We start from the raw sequence: 16,175 nt of genomic DNA, 5'->3' as shown, positions 1-16,175 counted from the left end.
TGGTGGCACGCGGGCGCCATCTTGCTCCCCCCCGGATAGTTGCAGCATGCCCGTAGCCATGGCCATAGACATACCCGTACCCATATCCAAACCCATATCCGTTATCCATGTCCACACCCATAGCCATAGCCATATCCATATCCATACCCATATCCATATCCATACCCATATCCGTTATCCATATTCACACCCATATCCATATCCGCACCCATACTCATAGCCATATCCTATATCCATACCCGTTATCCATACCTGTTAACCATACCCATTAACCATACCCATTACCCATATCCATACCCGCACCCATACTCATAGCCATAGCCATATCCTTTATACATACCCATATCCATACCCGTTATCCATACCCGTTATCCATACCCATACTCGTAGCCATAGCCATATCCTATATCCATACCCATATCTATACCCATTATCCGTACCCATATCTATACCCGTTATCCATATCCATATCCATACCCATTATCCATACCCATATCCACACCCATATCCATACCCATACTCGTAGCCATAGCCATATCCGTTATCCATACCTATATCCATAGCCATACCAATATCCGTTATCTATATCCACACCCATATCCATGCTTGCACCCATACTCATAGCCATAGCCATATCCTATATCCATACCCGTTACCCATACCCGTTACCCATATCCAGACCCACACCCATATCTATACCCATAGCCATACCCATACCCATATCTATTATCCTTATCCATACCCATATCCGTTATCCATATCCACACCCATATCCATACCCACACCCACACCAATAGCCATATCCTTTATCCATACCTATATCCATATCCATACCCATACCCATACCCATACCCATACCCATACCCATACCCATACCCATACCCACATCCATACCAACATCCACACCCATGCCCAGACCCACACCCATATGCCCCCCACTCTTTAAATCTACTTTCAGCATAAACATCCACGTGCATGGCTGCAGTCACTCTTTTGCTTCTTTTTAAATAAAAACCTTTCACTGGGGAACCAACCGCTTGCCTGTTCCTCTTCCCAGTCCCAGCTTTGAGGCGAAAAGTTGGCAGAATGGTGGCGGTGTGCCCGCCAACAGCCACTGCCGGGCCTGTCCCTCCGCCTGCTAGGCCTGCGACGTGGCGCTGTGCCCGCTGAGGCATCTCCCACCCGCAGGCAAAATGGCACAGGGCCTCCCCTTCCTTCTCCCCTTCCCCTCGGGAGGAAGGCTCGTGGTGGAGGATGAGGACGGGGATGCAGGCGAAGGCCCGCGGCCGCTGGGAGCTGATGGCGGCCCCACACCTCTCTCAGTCATTCTCCTCCATCGGCGATGCCACCAGTGGGGCTCCGTCCCCCCGCCGGCCCCTCGTCCCAGTCTGGGGTGGCGGTGGTGGCCTTGGCGGAGGGAGGCCCCGGGGACGTCAGGGACTCGCGGCTGTGGCGCGGTGCCGGCTGTGGTGGCAGCGGTGGCGGGATGGAGGGAGCACCCATCCGTCGCGGCCGGGCTTTGGGGCTGGTGGCGTGCTCAGGGACCGTACTCCGGGGCTGGGCCACGGGTGGTGGCACTGTAGGTCGAGCTGGGGCCGGGCGCTTGGCTGGAAAGAAAGAAGTGGGTCATGGTGCTGGCTGTGGGTTTTGGGTGGACTGATCTCCCAAACGTTGACCCTGCATGGTCTCACCTTTGCGGATGGAGTCGTGGGCTGGTGGCACCGTGGTTTCGGGGGACGGTCTGGTCACCTCTGCGGAAAGCGGCTGGGTGCTCACCTCGGGGTCCCTCGTGCTGGGGGAGAAGGGGACAATCAGGCTCTGGCCGCCCCGTGAGGACACGGAACCGTGGGGTGGGGTGGGATGGAGGTGAGGAGCCCCCTGCTCCTGCCAGACTTACCCTTCTTCATCCGGGAGAGCCGGGGAGCTGGCTACGGGGGATTTGGGGGATGGCTCTTCTGTAGGAGTGTCCTTGCTGAGTCTGACATCCGCGGGCGGCGTAAACATCCCTGAGACGTTGAAATCTACATCTGGGCGGGGAGAAAGGCCAGGAAACGCTATGCCCGTGCTGGATGTGCCTCGTGCCACCACCCCCTGAGGACAGAAAGGGGGTGAAGGACAGAAAGGACAGAAAGAGCGAAGCCCTACCTCCGGGGAACAGGGTGTCCGCGTTCTGGATGAGGGCCTCCACGATGCCCACCACCTGGATGGAGGAGACCGAGGCCAAGTCCAGCTGCACGGGGTCTCTGCGAGGCAGAAGCGGAGGAGGCATCAGGGAAGGATTTTTGGGAATTAACCCATTTTGTGCTCATTTGGCAGGGGTAGAGCCCAAAAAGTGCTCGGTCCCTCCCCTGGGAAGCTGGCATCCCACCCAGCCAGACCTCACCCTGTGCTCGGCTGTGGCCACAGCAGGTTGGGGCCCAGCACGATGGCGATGTTGCTGGGGGTCATTTTATTCACCTCCTGGTGCTCGGCCAGCTTGGCCAGAAACTTGATCAGATACCTGTGGGGTCAAAGGAGAAGGTAAGAGGGCGGTGAGCATGCATTTGGGAACCAAACGGCTGCCCCCGATGGTTGCGTGGGGTCCGAGAAGCCCCGTCCCACAAAACACCTCAAATTGTTGTAGCTGTCCTGGGGCAGGCGGCTGCAGGTGTCTCGCAGGCTCTGTACACGGCTGTCAACGTCCTTTAAGCTGCAAGAGAGAGAAGAGGGAGGGGAGGAGACCTCAGAGAGCTTCATAGGACAGAGATGGGCACGGCACGTGGTGGTGGGCATCATCCCAACTTCTTGCAGTCAAAAATGCTGCAGTTTTCCCCCTTGCCCTGCCGTGATTTTCATTGCCATGCTCATTTCCAAGCCCATGCTGAGCTTCAGAGCTCTCTGAATTTCTCCTGAGCACCAGCCAGGCGGCAGCAGGACCCACACGCTGTGGTTGTGTCTCCCCATGAGACAAACGAGGCCGACCGTGGGCTTTTTTTTTTTTTTTTTAACCCCGTGGGGTTTTTCCCCCCTCGCTGACCCACCTGGCCACTTTGACCCACTCATCGTAGAGCTCGAAGGTCATCAGAGGCTGGGGCAGCTCCCGCAGGTAGGACTTCAGCGCGCCTGGAGGGGAGCAGCAGGGATGGAGGTGAGGGGGTGGCGGCACCTTCCCGACCCCATTCCCGTGCCCCATGTCACTGTCACCCACCGGCCACGGCGTGGGGGTCGGAGTAAAACTCCTCCAGGGCGTTGGAGCCGCTGGCCAAGCTGCTCTTCAGCTTCCTCAGCACCGAGGCGCCCGCCGCCAGCCGAAAGAGCCCCTGGGGATGGAGCGAAGGGATGAGGGGTGGGGTGGTTTGTTTTTTTGGGGGGAAAGGGGCACAGGGTACGGGGTGAGGAGCTGCCCACCTCCTCCCTCATGCCGGAGGCCAGCAGCATCATGACACAGGCCTCGATGGGCAGCGCGATCTCCCGGCCCAGGCTCCTGAGGTGGGTCTCCAGGGGCACGCCATAGTACCCGGCCACCGGGGCGTCTGCGGCGAAGGAGGGCTCTGGGGGAGAGATTATATATATATATATATATATAAATATATATATTTTTTATATATGAAAATATATTTTCCAGCCTCGCCAGCCGTGCTCACAGCCCTCCCCAGGCTGCCTGGAGAGCCAGCGGGTACCTGTCTGTCTGTGGCTCTCCTTCAGCTCCGCCAGAGCCGAGTCCAGAGACCCCAGGGACTGCCGGTGGTACTGGGCTTGGATTTCCAGCAGCTGCCAAAGAGGGGGCACACAGCTAGCACCCCCCCGGGCTTTTTTTTACCCCAGGAGATGCCCACGCGGTGAGTAGGACTTGCAAAAACGCGACTCACTCTGATGAAGTAGCTGGCGTAGCTGTCCTCCTTGGTGGAGAAGTGGTAGAGGTCAGCCATGTACTCGTCCTGGGAAGGGACACAGCGAGAAGAGTGACCTCCTGCCTCCTGCCCGGGCTTGGGGCATCGCCCTCTTTCTGCTCCCCCTCGGAGGAGAGGCGGTGACGTTCTCACCTTGCACTGCTCCACCTTCCTCTTCACCTCCTCCTCCTCTTCCTTCAGGATCTCCAGTTTGTTGGCAGAAGAAGCCCCCGGGACGGTTCCAGCGCCGGCGCTGTTACCGGAGCCCTTGGCAGCTTGGTTCAGCCTTTGGGGGGGGGAGAGGAGAGGCAACACCCAGCTCGTCAGAGAGGATACAGCACAGGGCAAATGTGGGGAAGGGGCACGGGCACCAGGAGGAGGACAAGAGGGCACAGCCTGCCCCGTACCGGCTCTTGATGGAGTTCCAGTCGGAGATCAGCTTCTGGAGGGTCTTCTTGCGCTTCAGGATGATGGGCAGCTCCTCCTGGGAGAGAGGGGCCGGGGTGAGGGGCAGAGGTTTGGGGTCGGGGCAGCAGAGCGGGGGCTGGCCGGGGCTACCTCGCTGAGCTTGTTGAGGGGCTGCAGGACGTCGCGCTCCACGGTGATCTCGAACTCGGCCAGGATTTTGGCCAGCGAGCTCTGGATGCAGCAGCCCATCTCCAGGGCTTTCCTGCATGGGGGAAGAGAGGTGAAGCAGCTGCCGGCTGGAGCTCTGCAAAGGGTTTTGCCACCTTTCTCCCAGCGGCACTTACCCGAGGCTGGAGTCCGTGTCCAGCTCCTTGAAGCTCTCAGCCATCGTCATGGACAGAGCCATCAAGGGCAGCTTCTTCTGCACAGAGCCGAGGTTTGGGGAAAAGAGATGAGCCGACGCGTGGCAGGAACGCTCTGGTCCCCTACCTCTTGCCCTGCTCCAGCTCCCCGTTGGCTTTGGGGCTTGAAGAAGGCCCCTTGGGAGGCAGCACTCACCACTCGCTTGTCCATCTCGGAGCCGCAGTGCCCCTGCAGGCAAGCCTGGAGCCGCTTGGACACGCTGTGCGCCGCCCGCTTGGCCGGCTCAATCCTCTGCTCGATCTGAGGGTGGGAAAGGGGCACGGGTGAGCCAGCTGAGATCAGCCAGCACCATCCCGAAGCTGCCGTGCCAGCCCCGGAGCCGCCCTGGGGCAGGCAGGAGCGTCCCAGCCCCGTGATTTGGAGGTGCCAGCGGGGAGAACAGCCGGGCACGTCCCCACGCGTGGCCACAAGCCGACGCACGCCCGCCGAGCCGGCCCACGCCTCACCTGCAGCAAATCCTCCGTCAGGAGCTCGGTCGCTTCTTGGGCTCTGCAGGAGAAGGAGAAGAAGCCATGAGCAGGTGGGGTGGCCCCCTCGGGGAGGCAGGTCCTTGTGCATCTCACCCTCGTCTCTTTGAGCTCCGGGGAGGTGCTGGCTGCTGCCCAGATCATCCCACACGAGGCAGAGTGAGCCCAGGAGAAGGGAGCACCAGGAGCAGAAGGCTCAAAATGTCCTGATGGGACAGGGCCACTGCACCGGTGGGAAATTTGGGGGTAAAACTTTCTCCCCTGACTGCTTCTTCCTCGAAGATGAATCCAAGGCGGCTGCTGCTGGAGCCCCGGGGGAGGCTTTGCGGAGCAGGTAGCGGAAATCTTTGGTGCCGCCAGAGCTGAACTTTGTGGCCAAAGCGGAGACCTAACCCAACGGCAGCCCTCGGGGTGCCGAAACGAAAGCGGCTGTCTGGTTGGTTTTGCAAGCAGGCGTTCGGGCGAAGGAAGCTGCTGGTCTGCAGCAAACTCAGATCAAAAACCCCAAGGCGAAACCCAAGAGGCGCTCTGAGCTGCCAGACCCCCGCGACGTGTCGCAGAGGGGAACCCTGGCTCGGAGGACCCATCCCCTCAGAATTCCCTGGGAACGGCCTCGTCCCCTTGCCCGATCAATTCAAATTTCTCTTTTCAGCCTTTGCAAGAAGAAGCGACGCAGGACGAGCCCGTGGAGCCACAGGAAACGGGGGCGGCGGGCTCGAAATCATGTGAGACCGCGGCCCACAGCGGAGAGGCTCTGCAATGGGGCGAAAAGCTCCCCGGGGAAGCAGGAGAAGCAGCTCCTCGGGGTGGTTGGAAGGACCCCGAGGACGGGGCTGGTCCCACACAGCCTCCCCGTGCTGGGGAAGGCAGGTGCCGGTGCGCGGAGGTGGCTGTAGGATCGAGGGGGCTGGGGAGGGAGGGCCCAGCCCCAGCCCTGCAATTTCGGTTCTGGGTTTTGCAAGGGAAGAGCTTTGGAAAGCCGAAGAGAAAAATAAGGAAGCAGCGGAGGTGGGACCGGGCTGGAGGGATCCGTGTGAAGCTGTAGGTTCTCCATGGGTTCTCCGTGGGTTCTCCAAGGATCCCCGGTCCTTTCCTTGAAGGACATCCCGGGATGACCAGACGCGGGGCATCGTGCTGAGCGGGGAGAGCAGCTCCCAGCTCCTGTCACCCTCCTGGTCACCGCGCAGCCCAGGGCATGAGGCTGGAGAGACCTTGCCCATCGCCCTCACGTCCTGGGGATCCCATCCGTGGTGAGCAGCCCCTTGGCTGTCGCTGAAGATGCTCTAACCCCGAGCTCACCCCACACTTTTTCCCTCTTTTCTTCACCCACCGGTGCTCCTGGAGCTCACCCTCCAGCCCCTGCGTCCTGCCCCCTCCCAGCCCACCGATGTCCTTACCGGCTGGTGGCGTTGGGATGGGACAGCTGCTGCCGCATGCGATTGAACTGCCTCTTCATCATCTTGAGGGTGAGGAGGAGGCCAGGAGAACCCTTTTTTTTTTTTTTTCCCACTCGGCTGTCCCTGCTCAGCACCCCCGGCTCACGCTTGGCATGGGACGCCCGCGGCCCCCCGGGCTCCCCGGAGCCACCGCGCCTCGTGCCGTTGCCCAAGCCCCTCTCTCCCTCCTCGCTCCTTCCTCCTTCCCTCGTTCCCCCTTTCGCTCTTTGCTCGTCCCCTCCCTCGGCCCTCCCTGGGGATGCCCTGCCTGCTTTCTCTTCCCCTCCCGCGGGCTCCTTTTCTCTCTCGCTCCCTCTCTTTTGCTCAGCTTCCTCCCTCCTCCTCCTCCTCCGGCCGCCCCTTGCTGCGGATCAGGTGAGAGCAGTTCGGAGCTCCTGCTCCGCTCTGTGTTCCTGTCACCACCCCACAAGTATAAATAACTTCGAAGCCCAGCCTTAAAGGGGAAATATTATTACAGCAAACACGTAACAAGGCAGGACAAGCATAAGCTGCTGCAGAGCCCGAGCGAAGGGCCCACGCTCCTTCCTGCTTTCCGCCCCGGCTGCCGCCTTCCCCCCGCACCCTACCTGCCCACCCCAAATTTAGGACACCCCAACACAGCCAGCAAAGCCTCCCCCGTGCCCCTCACCCTGCTTTCCTTCCCCTCTGAGCCACCGCAGGGCTGTGGTGAAGGGCTGCTGCCTTCTGCCCTGCGGAGGCCCCCTTCCTCCTCGCCCCGGGGCCCGCAGCCTCCCCGTTCCCACATGTTGCAGAGCTGCAGCGGGGCCCTGCTCGGTGCCAGGGTGCAGCTCCTGCCCTAAAACCACCCCACCCAGGGCTTTTGCTCCTGCTGGGTGAGCTGCAGACATCGCTTATCTGCAGCTACCTGCAGCCGGGACTTTCCTCCTCCTCCTCCTGTGCCGAGCTGCTGAAGGAACTGGCAGCCGAGGCCAGACGGGAAGCGGTCAGTTCGTGGGTAGGGGCAGCCAGACAGCAGCAAGAGGCTTTTAGGGCCACCACACCCATGCCCCGAAGCCCCAAAAGCCCAGGAGCTGCTGGGCCCTGCAAGAAAACTGCCCCACGGGGCTGTTTCTGAGCAGGGGAGGAGGAGGAAGCCAGCAGCCCACAAAAACAGCCCAGCGGGGTGCAGGGGGCTGGGGGCACGGCCCCTGCCCACTGCCTGCTTCCCCCAAAGGGAAGCAGCGCCCGGCTTGTGGGGTGGAAGTGACTTGAAAAGGAATTGAGAGCAGCTCGGGGACTTCCAGCATCCCCCTTGCCCCGTGGGGAAGCGTCGCAGAGGGTTCAGGCGAGCAGGGGCAGGATGCGAGCTGGGAACTGCTCCTGGCAGGGTAGAAACAGCTCCTGGGGTGGAAACCCCACTCCTTGGGTGAAGAGGCACGGGTTCAGGAAAGAATTCTTTATTTCCCATAAATACAGCAGATTTCTTCGCGCCGGGCGTTTTTTTTTTTTTAATTTTTTTTTTTCCCTCCCATTTGTTTTCTTCCATTTACAGAATTCGCACTGAAAATATATACAAGTCTGTTCTGGAACCAAACAAGATCTGCAAAGGAAAAAAAACAACAAAAAACCAAACCCCTACAAAACCCTGAAGAGACCAGAAAGGGAAGTAAGACACAGCAGAACCCCAGCACAAAGACCTCGCTTCCCCCTCTCCTCTGCCACTCGCTGCTCCCCAGCTCCCAGCCCTCTTCCCCCCTTCGCTGCCCCTAAAATCTCCCAAATCCTCTCCCCCTGGTGCAAGTTTCCTCCTAGCTGCTGTGCAGGAGCACAGCTTGCCCCCGAGATCCACCCTGGGGAAGGGAAGCAGCTCCTGGGGTCACAAACCCCGTGAGGACGGGGACTGCTGGGGCTGTGCCACCCCCTGGTCTCCTCCCCGCTCTCGTGTCACAGTGATCAGGCGGCTGGGCGAGCCCCCTCCCCGCTGCAGGGAGAGAAAAATTGGGGGAAAAAAGGTGCACAGGGCACAGCCCAACCCCTTTTTCTCCCCCCCACAGTGTGGTGCTGGGCTCCCCGTGCAGAGCTTCGTGGTGCCCCCTGGTGCTGCGCTCTGCCCCGCTGCCCACCTCCCTCCAAAGACCTCTGCCTGCCGCTGGAAGGAGGGGGGCAGTGGAAAATCCCCCCCCCCGACACCCCAAAATGAGGATGGGTGGTGCTGGAGACACCCAAGACCCCGTTCAGCCTCGTTCTGCACCAGCTCCAGGGTGAGCCCACCAGAAAGGGGGCTCAGCTCCCAGGAGAGGGCAAGGGGGAAGCCCCGAGAACCCAGCATTTGCTGACCCAAAAGCCCTAAAGCTCCCCCATCCGCACTCCCCACTGCGCCTGGAGGGGAAAAGCAGGGTTAGAAGAGAAGCCGGACAAACTGGAGAGGGAGAAATGCCTTCGGAAGAGCAGGGAAGGCAACCGTTGGCCCACGAGAAGCTCGCCTGCGCTTCTGGCCCTGCGGGACGAGCATCTCCTGGTGTCTCTGCTCTCATCCTGGAGGCAGGCTCCCTCTGGGGCAGAGCGTGAGCAGCAGCAGCAGCAGCCCCCCACCCACCCTCCCCGTCTCTCCTCGGGCTGCCCCAGCCTCCCCCCGGGGCCGTTTTCCCAAGGACTCCGCGCTGTAGTGCCTGAAACCTAAAGGTTTCCCCAGGATTCCGGTGGAGGGAACTGGTCCACGTCCCCCATTTCATTGTAGGTTTGCTCTCCCATGGTGAAGGTCAGCTTGTATCGTAGCCTCACTTTCTCCTGGAGCCGGGGGAGAAAGGGTAAGCGGTCAGAAGAGGGGAAGAAGAGGTTTTATCTAAGCAACGAGATCAACCCCAAGGGTGCTGGGGTTACCTTCTGTGGGTTGGCGAGCAGCAGGACTTGCGTGATGGCACTGGGGTGGACAATGGGGTTGAAGGCCGGCAGCTCCGTGCCCGAGGGAGGCTGCAGCTTCACCTTCATCACCTGGGGAGAGAGGAGAGCATCCCGTGTCCCTCCCACCATCCCACGGAGCCCTTTCCTCCACCCAACCCCGCCCCTTCCTGCGAAGGGACAATCCCACGAGGAGAATTTGGGGACGCGAATCCCGGCGCCTGCCTTACCTTGGGGACAGCAGACTGAAAGACGATGTTTCGGATGGGCTGCGGGGCCGTGCTCAGCATGGAGATCACCACCACCAGCACGTCAGGCCGCTCGGGCAGGGCGTCCTTGGCGAAGTGGAAGAGGACACGAAAGCCGTGCTGGTCGTACACCGTCACGGGGAGGATGCTGCCTGCAGGACAGGCAGCGCTCAGATGCCTGCTGCGACCCTTCCCCAGCAGCCACAACTCTTCATCAGCCTCCCTCAAGCCCAACAGGGAAGCTTCCCTTCCACGGGAGCACCCCCTTCACACCCTTGTCCACTTATCCCTTCCCTGATGTGCCTGGATCCCTCCCAAATTGCCCATTTTCCCCCCGGCTCACTGGGTTTGATGGACTCCAGAGGCACAGTGATGTTGGCCAGCGAGATCTCCTGGGGCAGCGTGGTGGCAGGAGGCCGTGCCGGGCCAGGGGCGCTTCCCGGCGGCGTGCTCGCAGTTTTGGGGAGCGTAGCGGGGGCAGGCACCTCCGAGGGCAGGGGTGGAGGGGGTTGAGGAGCTCCCTGCAGCACAGGCAGAGCGCTGGGGGCAGGGGCTGCGGTGCCAGAGCTGCTCCGGTTCTGGAGATCCCTCAGGGTGAGCCGGGGAGGTGGCTGCTTCTCCCTGCGGGGTGAAAAACGGAGGGTGAGGAGTGAAAACAGCACCGAAACCTCCACGTGTGGAAGCTGAGGGTGGGGAGAGACGTGAGATCGCCCTGTCCCTGCTCACCATCGCACTTGTTGGGACTCTGGAGGCAAAGACTGCTGCAGCAGAGCCTTGCCCAGGAGGTCCAGGTCGTCCAGGCCACTGGTGCCAGCCGAAGGTTTGGGGGAGGCCGTGCCCGCGTCCGCTTTGAGCGGCGGCGCTGCCACGACGGGGGCGACACCGAGCTCGCTGCTATCTGACGACTGGGGAAGGAGCACACAGGCAGGGCCGTACATCAGCATCAGCCACGAGATCTGGGACGTTTCCTTCCCTGCTCCGTTCTTTTTTCTCCACCCACCCCTTCCCCACCCGCTTCCACGCCTCCCGGCGCGTTACCTGGAAGCTGTTCCAGCCGCTGCTGTCGGCAGCCGGGGCAGGATGCGGTGCGGGGTCGTTCAGGCCTGCCAGAGAGGGGAAAAAAAAAAAAGAAACGTGGAGCCAAGCCACCAAGTGGTGAGGGCACTAAATGGGGCCTGAGATCCCCCTGATCAGGCAAGACACAGGAGCAGCAGGGCAGAGCCACCACTGCAGCCTCCATCCTTGCACGGGACGGAGCAGGGAGGGTGGTGGTGGGTTTTTTTGCAGGGTTTTTCGTGGCATCTCCCTCACTCCAAGTGAGGGCTGCCTCTCAGTCTTTCACGATTCACCTCTCCCTCATTCACGCTTCTGCCCCAAGAAGCGCCAGCTGCTCAGGCTCTCCAGGGTCAAGGACATAAAACAAAGCTTTCGCTGTGGCCTCCTCACCTAAAGACATGAGTTCATCGTCCAGCAGCGAGACAGAGCCAGCCTGGTCAGGCACGGGGGCCGCCGAGCCACCCGAGAGGGTGGGCACGGCTGGGTAGGAAGGGCCTGTCGCTGGCAGGTCCAGTCCCGACAGATCCAGAAGTGCTGAGGTGCTGCCTGCAGAGAAAAAAAACAACGAGGTGAGAGGCAAAAACCTTCTCTCAGTCCTCCGAGTGTGCTGAGAGCCAGTTCCCATCCTCCCTCACACCTGGGAGAGGGAAATTCCAATCTCCTCTCCCTTCCAACCCCCTCTCTTCACGCATCATTCGTCTCTACAAGCTATTTCTTCATCCCAGTCCAACTCTGGACTCCTGCAGGTTTCACCTTCCCACTCCTTTCCATCTTTTACATCGGAGGAAACCAGCAATAGGGTCTTTGTGCTCGATCTTCCTATCCCTCACTCCCCGGTTCTCCTCACCTCGAAGGGGCCCGGCCGTCACCTCCCCGTTGATCTCCTCGCCCCGCACGAGCTGCTTGTAGAGGTTGATCACCTGCGTCAGGTTGTCATTGGCTTGCAGGATCTCCGCTGAAATTGAGCAGATAGGGAAAAAAAAAAAGGTTTAAAATAGTAAAGAAACGGTAAGAAAGAAATAAATAGTAAAATAGTAAAGAGGGGGTGACTTTTATACCCCGCTCAGCCTACTCCTTCAGAGCAATTCCCCAGGACCTGACAGCACAGAGCATTTTGGCCATTGTTGCTGCAAACTTTCTTGAAATAAGTTGATATTTCAGCGTGAAGTACAACCCAGCGAGTACAAAGAGTGGAAGAATTCTGTAATGCTGCTGATCGGTGCCATCTGCTCACTAACCCTAACTAACCTCCAGCGAGCAGCCAAGCCACCCCAACGCAGCAGCTGCTGTGAGATACCACACCACAGGTAGCCCAAGCACAGAATCCAGCAAAAAGAGAGAGTGAGGAGGAGACAGAGTGAGAAAAAAGTGAGAAGCTTACCCAAAGCTTCATCGTTGTCTTCTGTGTCACTGGCGAGCCGGAAAAGCATGGGCCTCATGCGCTCGCAGCGCTGGTACAGCTCCTGGGGGGAGATAAATGGGCACTGAGGGGAGCAGTGGGTGCTCGGCCGTGGCGTGAAACAGGCAGGAGGAGCTCGGGAGGATACCGATCGCTCATCTCCGCTCGGCCCGAGCCTCTCCTCACCTTCATGAGGTCCTCGTTGCTCTCCGTCGTCTCACCCTTGCTGTAGTTTGTCACCATCTCCGTCAGCAGCTTCACGTTGTTGTTCACCTCCTCGATGGCGTTCACCCTCTTGGAGATCTTCTCCATGCGTTTTTGGTCCTGGGGAGGGGGGGAAGCAGGTCCTTGCCTGTCAGCACGTCGACTCCCGGGGCTTTATCACAGCAACGCTGCCCCCAAAAACTGTCTCCACGCCCGTGGAAAACCCCAGACCATGCCTGCAGCAGCATCTGCCAGATGGGGCCACAGATCTTGCGCTGCAGCAGGGTTTGTGCCACAGAAACCACTCGGAGCCACTCCTCTGAGCAGTCAGAGAAGGCACAAGTCACACGAGGACTCTTTGGCACTGCTGCAGCAGAGTTTTGGCAGCTGCTCTGCACTTTTGCCTAAGGACAGAGAGCCGCTGCCCCCGTAGTACCCAGCTATCGCCCCCGAGGCCGTGACTCCCTGCCCTCCTCCTGCCCAGCCTCACCTCCTGCACCATCTCCTTGATGAGCTTGTTGGCAGCCCGGAGGTCCTCGGGATGGGAGCTTTTCAGGAGGCGAGCCAGGATCTGCAAGAGAAAAGGCAGCTCTGAGCCCACGCTGAGGGGACAGCAGCCGAAATCGCTCCTGCAGCGCTGGAGAGAGGTTTAACTCATCCTCCTTTCTCCATTCTGGTTCTGGTTGAGTAAGAGGAGCCTTTTTCTGAGGAGTCCCTGCATTCAAAGCCTGCCCCTGCCTGTCTGCCGAGCACAACGGAGAGCCTGGAGTGCAGCGACACCAGCTGGGGCAGGCAGAAAGCAGCGAGGACGATGCTCTGCGCCCCTCTCCCCCCACAGACCCCTTACCTTCGATTTCTCTTCGTCGTCAAAGATGATGTTCTTGGGACGAGGGGGAGGCGGCGGAAAAGGAGCATCCTCAGGCAGTTTGGGGTCACTTTTCACAATACCTGCAGCAGAGAGCCACGGAGCTGTCAGGAGATCTCACCCTCTGGGGGACGCACTCACCCCTGGGGCGATCTTCCCCGAACAGCCCATCATTCCTGGCTGGAACCGAGGGCTGCTCCTGCCAGCTCTGATCCCAAAATGAGTTTTTTTTATGCAAGAACTGCTGCCCCAGCCCCAACAGCATCCCGTCTTGGAAAAATCCAGCTCCAAATCCACTCGTGCTGCCAAACCACCTGTATCCCTTCAGCACCAACCCGTTCCAGCGTGCAATCCCCTAGAGGAGATAACCCCTCCACCCCATTCAGACCACCAGCAATCCCCTCTGCCCAGCCAGGAGCCCCTGCAGGGCTCTCACCTTGTTTCTTCAGCATCTGGTAGGCCTCCAGGATCTTCACCTCGTGGGGCAGCCCCAGCGTCCAGCTATACATCAGCTCCAGGATCTTGGACTTCACTTTCTCCGGCGTCCGGCTGCCGAGATACTAGAGGAGAGCAGAGGTGGCCTGAAGCCGATCCGAGCTGCCACAAGCCTGGCCCGTTCCCCTCCTCCCCTCCCCCAGGAGAAGCGAGCGAGGCAGCTCCCAACGGCGCAGGGACAAAGAGGAAGCAGGCAGGAACGCTCACGAGGCCCTTGCAACACGTCCCTCTCGGCTTCCACCGCAGGAGGTGGGAGAAATCGGCGCTGGTGCTAAAAAACAGCGAATGTACCACCAAAAGAAATCGTCTTGGTGCTGATGGCATCCTCCAGAGCAGCCTAGCAAGGAGGCCGTGAGATCTGACTGTTACTGTCCCTGGGTGTTCATCCTGACAGATCACAAGCTGTGACTGACAGCCTCAGGTTTTCCCCTGTTATATTTAGGCTGCATTCCCTTAACCCCGTGCTTGCTGGCGACACGAGCTGCCTGCCCTGGCTGAAGGAAGGAACAGCAGCAGCAGCAGAGGAGCAGGCAAGGAGCTGGTGCTTCAAACAGGCTCGCCAGAGCACCGCTGCCCAGGTCCGGGCTTGCCCTCGGAGCGTCTCAACCCGGCTGGGACACCCTGGAGAGCCAGGGTCACAGCGTCAGAGCCGAGGGAGGCTCCTGAGCACACACAAAACCTGGGAGAAATGCAGCAAAAGCCTGCTCCAGGCTCACGGATGAGCTCAGAAGTCTCACAAGCGGTGGTTGCATCAGGGCTGGCTGGCCCCCAGCCTCCTGCAACAAGAATCTGCCAAGAGCAGGTGAAAGCTCACCAGAAACACGGACTAAATGTCCTCCCAGCATCACCTCCTTCCCACCCGAGGGGGCTCCCTCCAGCAGGATCCCCGCGGGACCCACCTTGGGTGACACCACCTTGATGAGCTCGTTGAGGAAGCGGAACTTGCCCACCTCATCGTGGAAGCGCTTGCCGCAGCTCTTCATGCAGGACTCCAGCACCTGGGGAGAGCGCCGGGTCAGCCGGTTTGGGATTTGTCCCCCTCAAAAAACAGGCTTTCCTCACAGCGCCTTGTGAGGATGCCTCCTTAGTGTCACCCTCCCAAAGGAGAAGGATTTTGAATTTGGGGTCAGTCTTTGCGCAGGTGGCTCGTTGAACCATGGAATGGGACATCCGTAGCGTCCCAGAGCCATCTGGAGGTGGAGTGGGAGCTCTCAGACACTGGTTCACAGCTCCTCCACCCCTGCACTGCCACCTTCAGCCCTCCTCCTGCCCCGTGGATGCACCAGGGCTCCCTGAGCACAGCATCCCAGACACCCAAAGCTCCCCTTTGAGCTCCCCAAGCCCAGCTGGGGGCACCCCACACCCCCGGCAGCCCTTACCGTGAGGGCCTGGATGGCTTCCCATTCCTGCGGGGACTGGATCTTGTGCGCCAGCAGCCGGGTGGCAAGCGGGGGGCTGGACAGCAAAGAAAAACCTCAGTGCTTAGTGAAATAAACCCAGTTATGGGCTTCTCCTTGAAAACCTTCACACATTACAAGACCAAAGCACAGATACAACCCCAAACCACCCCCAAACCACCCCAAAACCTTACAGGAGCCCCTTTATTAATGACCCAGCTCCCCACAGAGCCCCTGAGGACCCCCCCACCGCCACCCCTCGCCCCCCCCGGGTCCCACTCACCCCTCCAGCTCCTTGTTGAGCTGCTCGCAGAAGGCGCCGATGCCGTCCCAGTCCAGCTCCTTGTTCAGCGGGCTGGTGGCCTTGTCTGCGGGCGGCACAAGGGCGGCCTCAGCCCGGGGCCGGGCCGAACAACCCCCCCCAACCCCCAAAACCCCCTCCCCGCCTCCCCTACTCACTGATGCGAGCCTCCAGCGTCTCGGGCTCCATCCCGGGCCCGGCTCCCCCCCGGGCCGCCCCCAGCCCCGCTCCCGTCCCCGCCGCCGCCTCAGCGGGGCCCCGCCATAGAGAGGAGGCGGAAATAAGCTAGAGCGCCGCCCGCCCCGCCGCCGGAAGTGGCCTCGCGCGGAGAGCGCCCCCTGCCTGCCCGCCACAAGGGGGAGGTGCGCGAGGTCCTCCGGGAGAGCATAGAGAAGGGGGGGAAGGGAGGCTAGAGCGCCGGATGATGAACCGGAAGAAGGGTGGTGCTGGCAAGTGAAGCCGCTTCGGGCGCTTCCGCCCCGCTGTGTGTGTGTGGGGGTGTCCTTTAAAAGGACACAGCCCGCCCGCTGCCGCGCATGCGCACTGCGCGCCGCCCGCCCGCCCGCCCTGAGGGGGGCGCTGTGCGCGTAATGGCGGCGGCGCCCCTGAGGGGAGAAGAAGAGGGGGCGGGGAGGGTCGGGGTTAATAAATAATAAAATAATAAATAGAACCACTCCTGCTGTTAATTTGTTGTCTTTTTTTTGTGATAGGGTCCGGCTGAGGGGCTGCGGGGGCGGCTGGGTTGGGT

At 60.4% G+C, this 16,175-nt stretch overlaps 2 protein-coding genes across 2 annotated transcripts; both read right to left on the bottom strand.

The window, feature by feature from the left end:
* Positions 1-980: 980 nt before the first annotated feature.
* Positions 981-7,177, bottom strand: SH3BP1 (SH3 domain binding protein 1). Its single transcript, XM_068665715.1, has 18 exons — positions 6,565-7,177; positions 5,147-5,189; positions 4,836-4,940; positions 4,622-4,698; positions 4,428-4,539; positions 4,277-4,353; positions 4,023-4,155; positions 3,849-3,917; positions 3,660-3,750; positions 3,388-3,530; positions 3,188-3,299; positions 3,021-3,102; positions 2,609-2,689; positions 2,384-2,500; positions 2,146-2,243; positions 1,898-2,027; positions 1,692-1,792; positions 981-1,607 (listed from the first exon to the last, which is right to left on the bottom strand). Exons 1-18 carry the CDS (start codon positions 6,624-6,626, stop codon positions 1,324-1,326), a joined length of 1,917 nt encoding a protein of 638 aa, XP_068521816.1. The 5' UTR covers positions 6,627-7,177; the 3' UTR covers positions 981-1,323.
* Positions 7,178-8,005: 828 nt separating this feature from the next.
* Positions 8,006-15,690, bottom strand: GGA1 (golgi associated, gamma adaptin ear containing, ARF binding protein 1). The gene is made up of 17 exons (XM_068665707.1): positions 15,586-15,690; positions 15,410-15,494; positions 15,109-15,184; positions 14,629-14,727; positions 13,671-13,794; positions 13,217-13,317; positions 12,860-12,940; positions 12,352-12,489; positions 12,148-12,229; positions 11,614-11,721; positions 11,157-11,312; positions 10,749-10,813; positions 10,437-10,615; positions 10,054-10,331; positions 9,693-9,862; positions 9,445-9,555; positions 8,006-9,351 (listed from the first exon to the last, which is right to left on the bottom strand). Exons 1-17 carry the CDS (start codon positions 15,614-15,616, stop codon positions 9,241-9,243), a joined length of 1,995 nt encoding a protein of 664 aa, XP_068521808.1. The 5' UTR covers positions 15,617-15,690; the 3' UTR covers positions 8,006-9,240.
* Positions 15,691-16,175: the final 485 nt, after the last annotated feature.

Source organism: Anas acuta, chromosome 1 (genome assembly GCF_963932015.1).
Source record: "Anas acuta chromosome 1, bAnaAcu1.1, whole genome shotgun sequence".
Lineage (NCBI taxonomy): Eukaryota > Metazoa > Chordata > Aves > Anseriformes > Anatidae > Anas > Anas acuta.
This window is presented reverse-complemented; position numbering and strand designations above follow the sequence as displayed.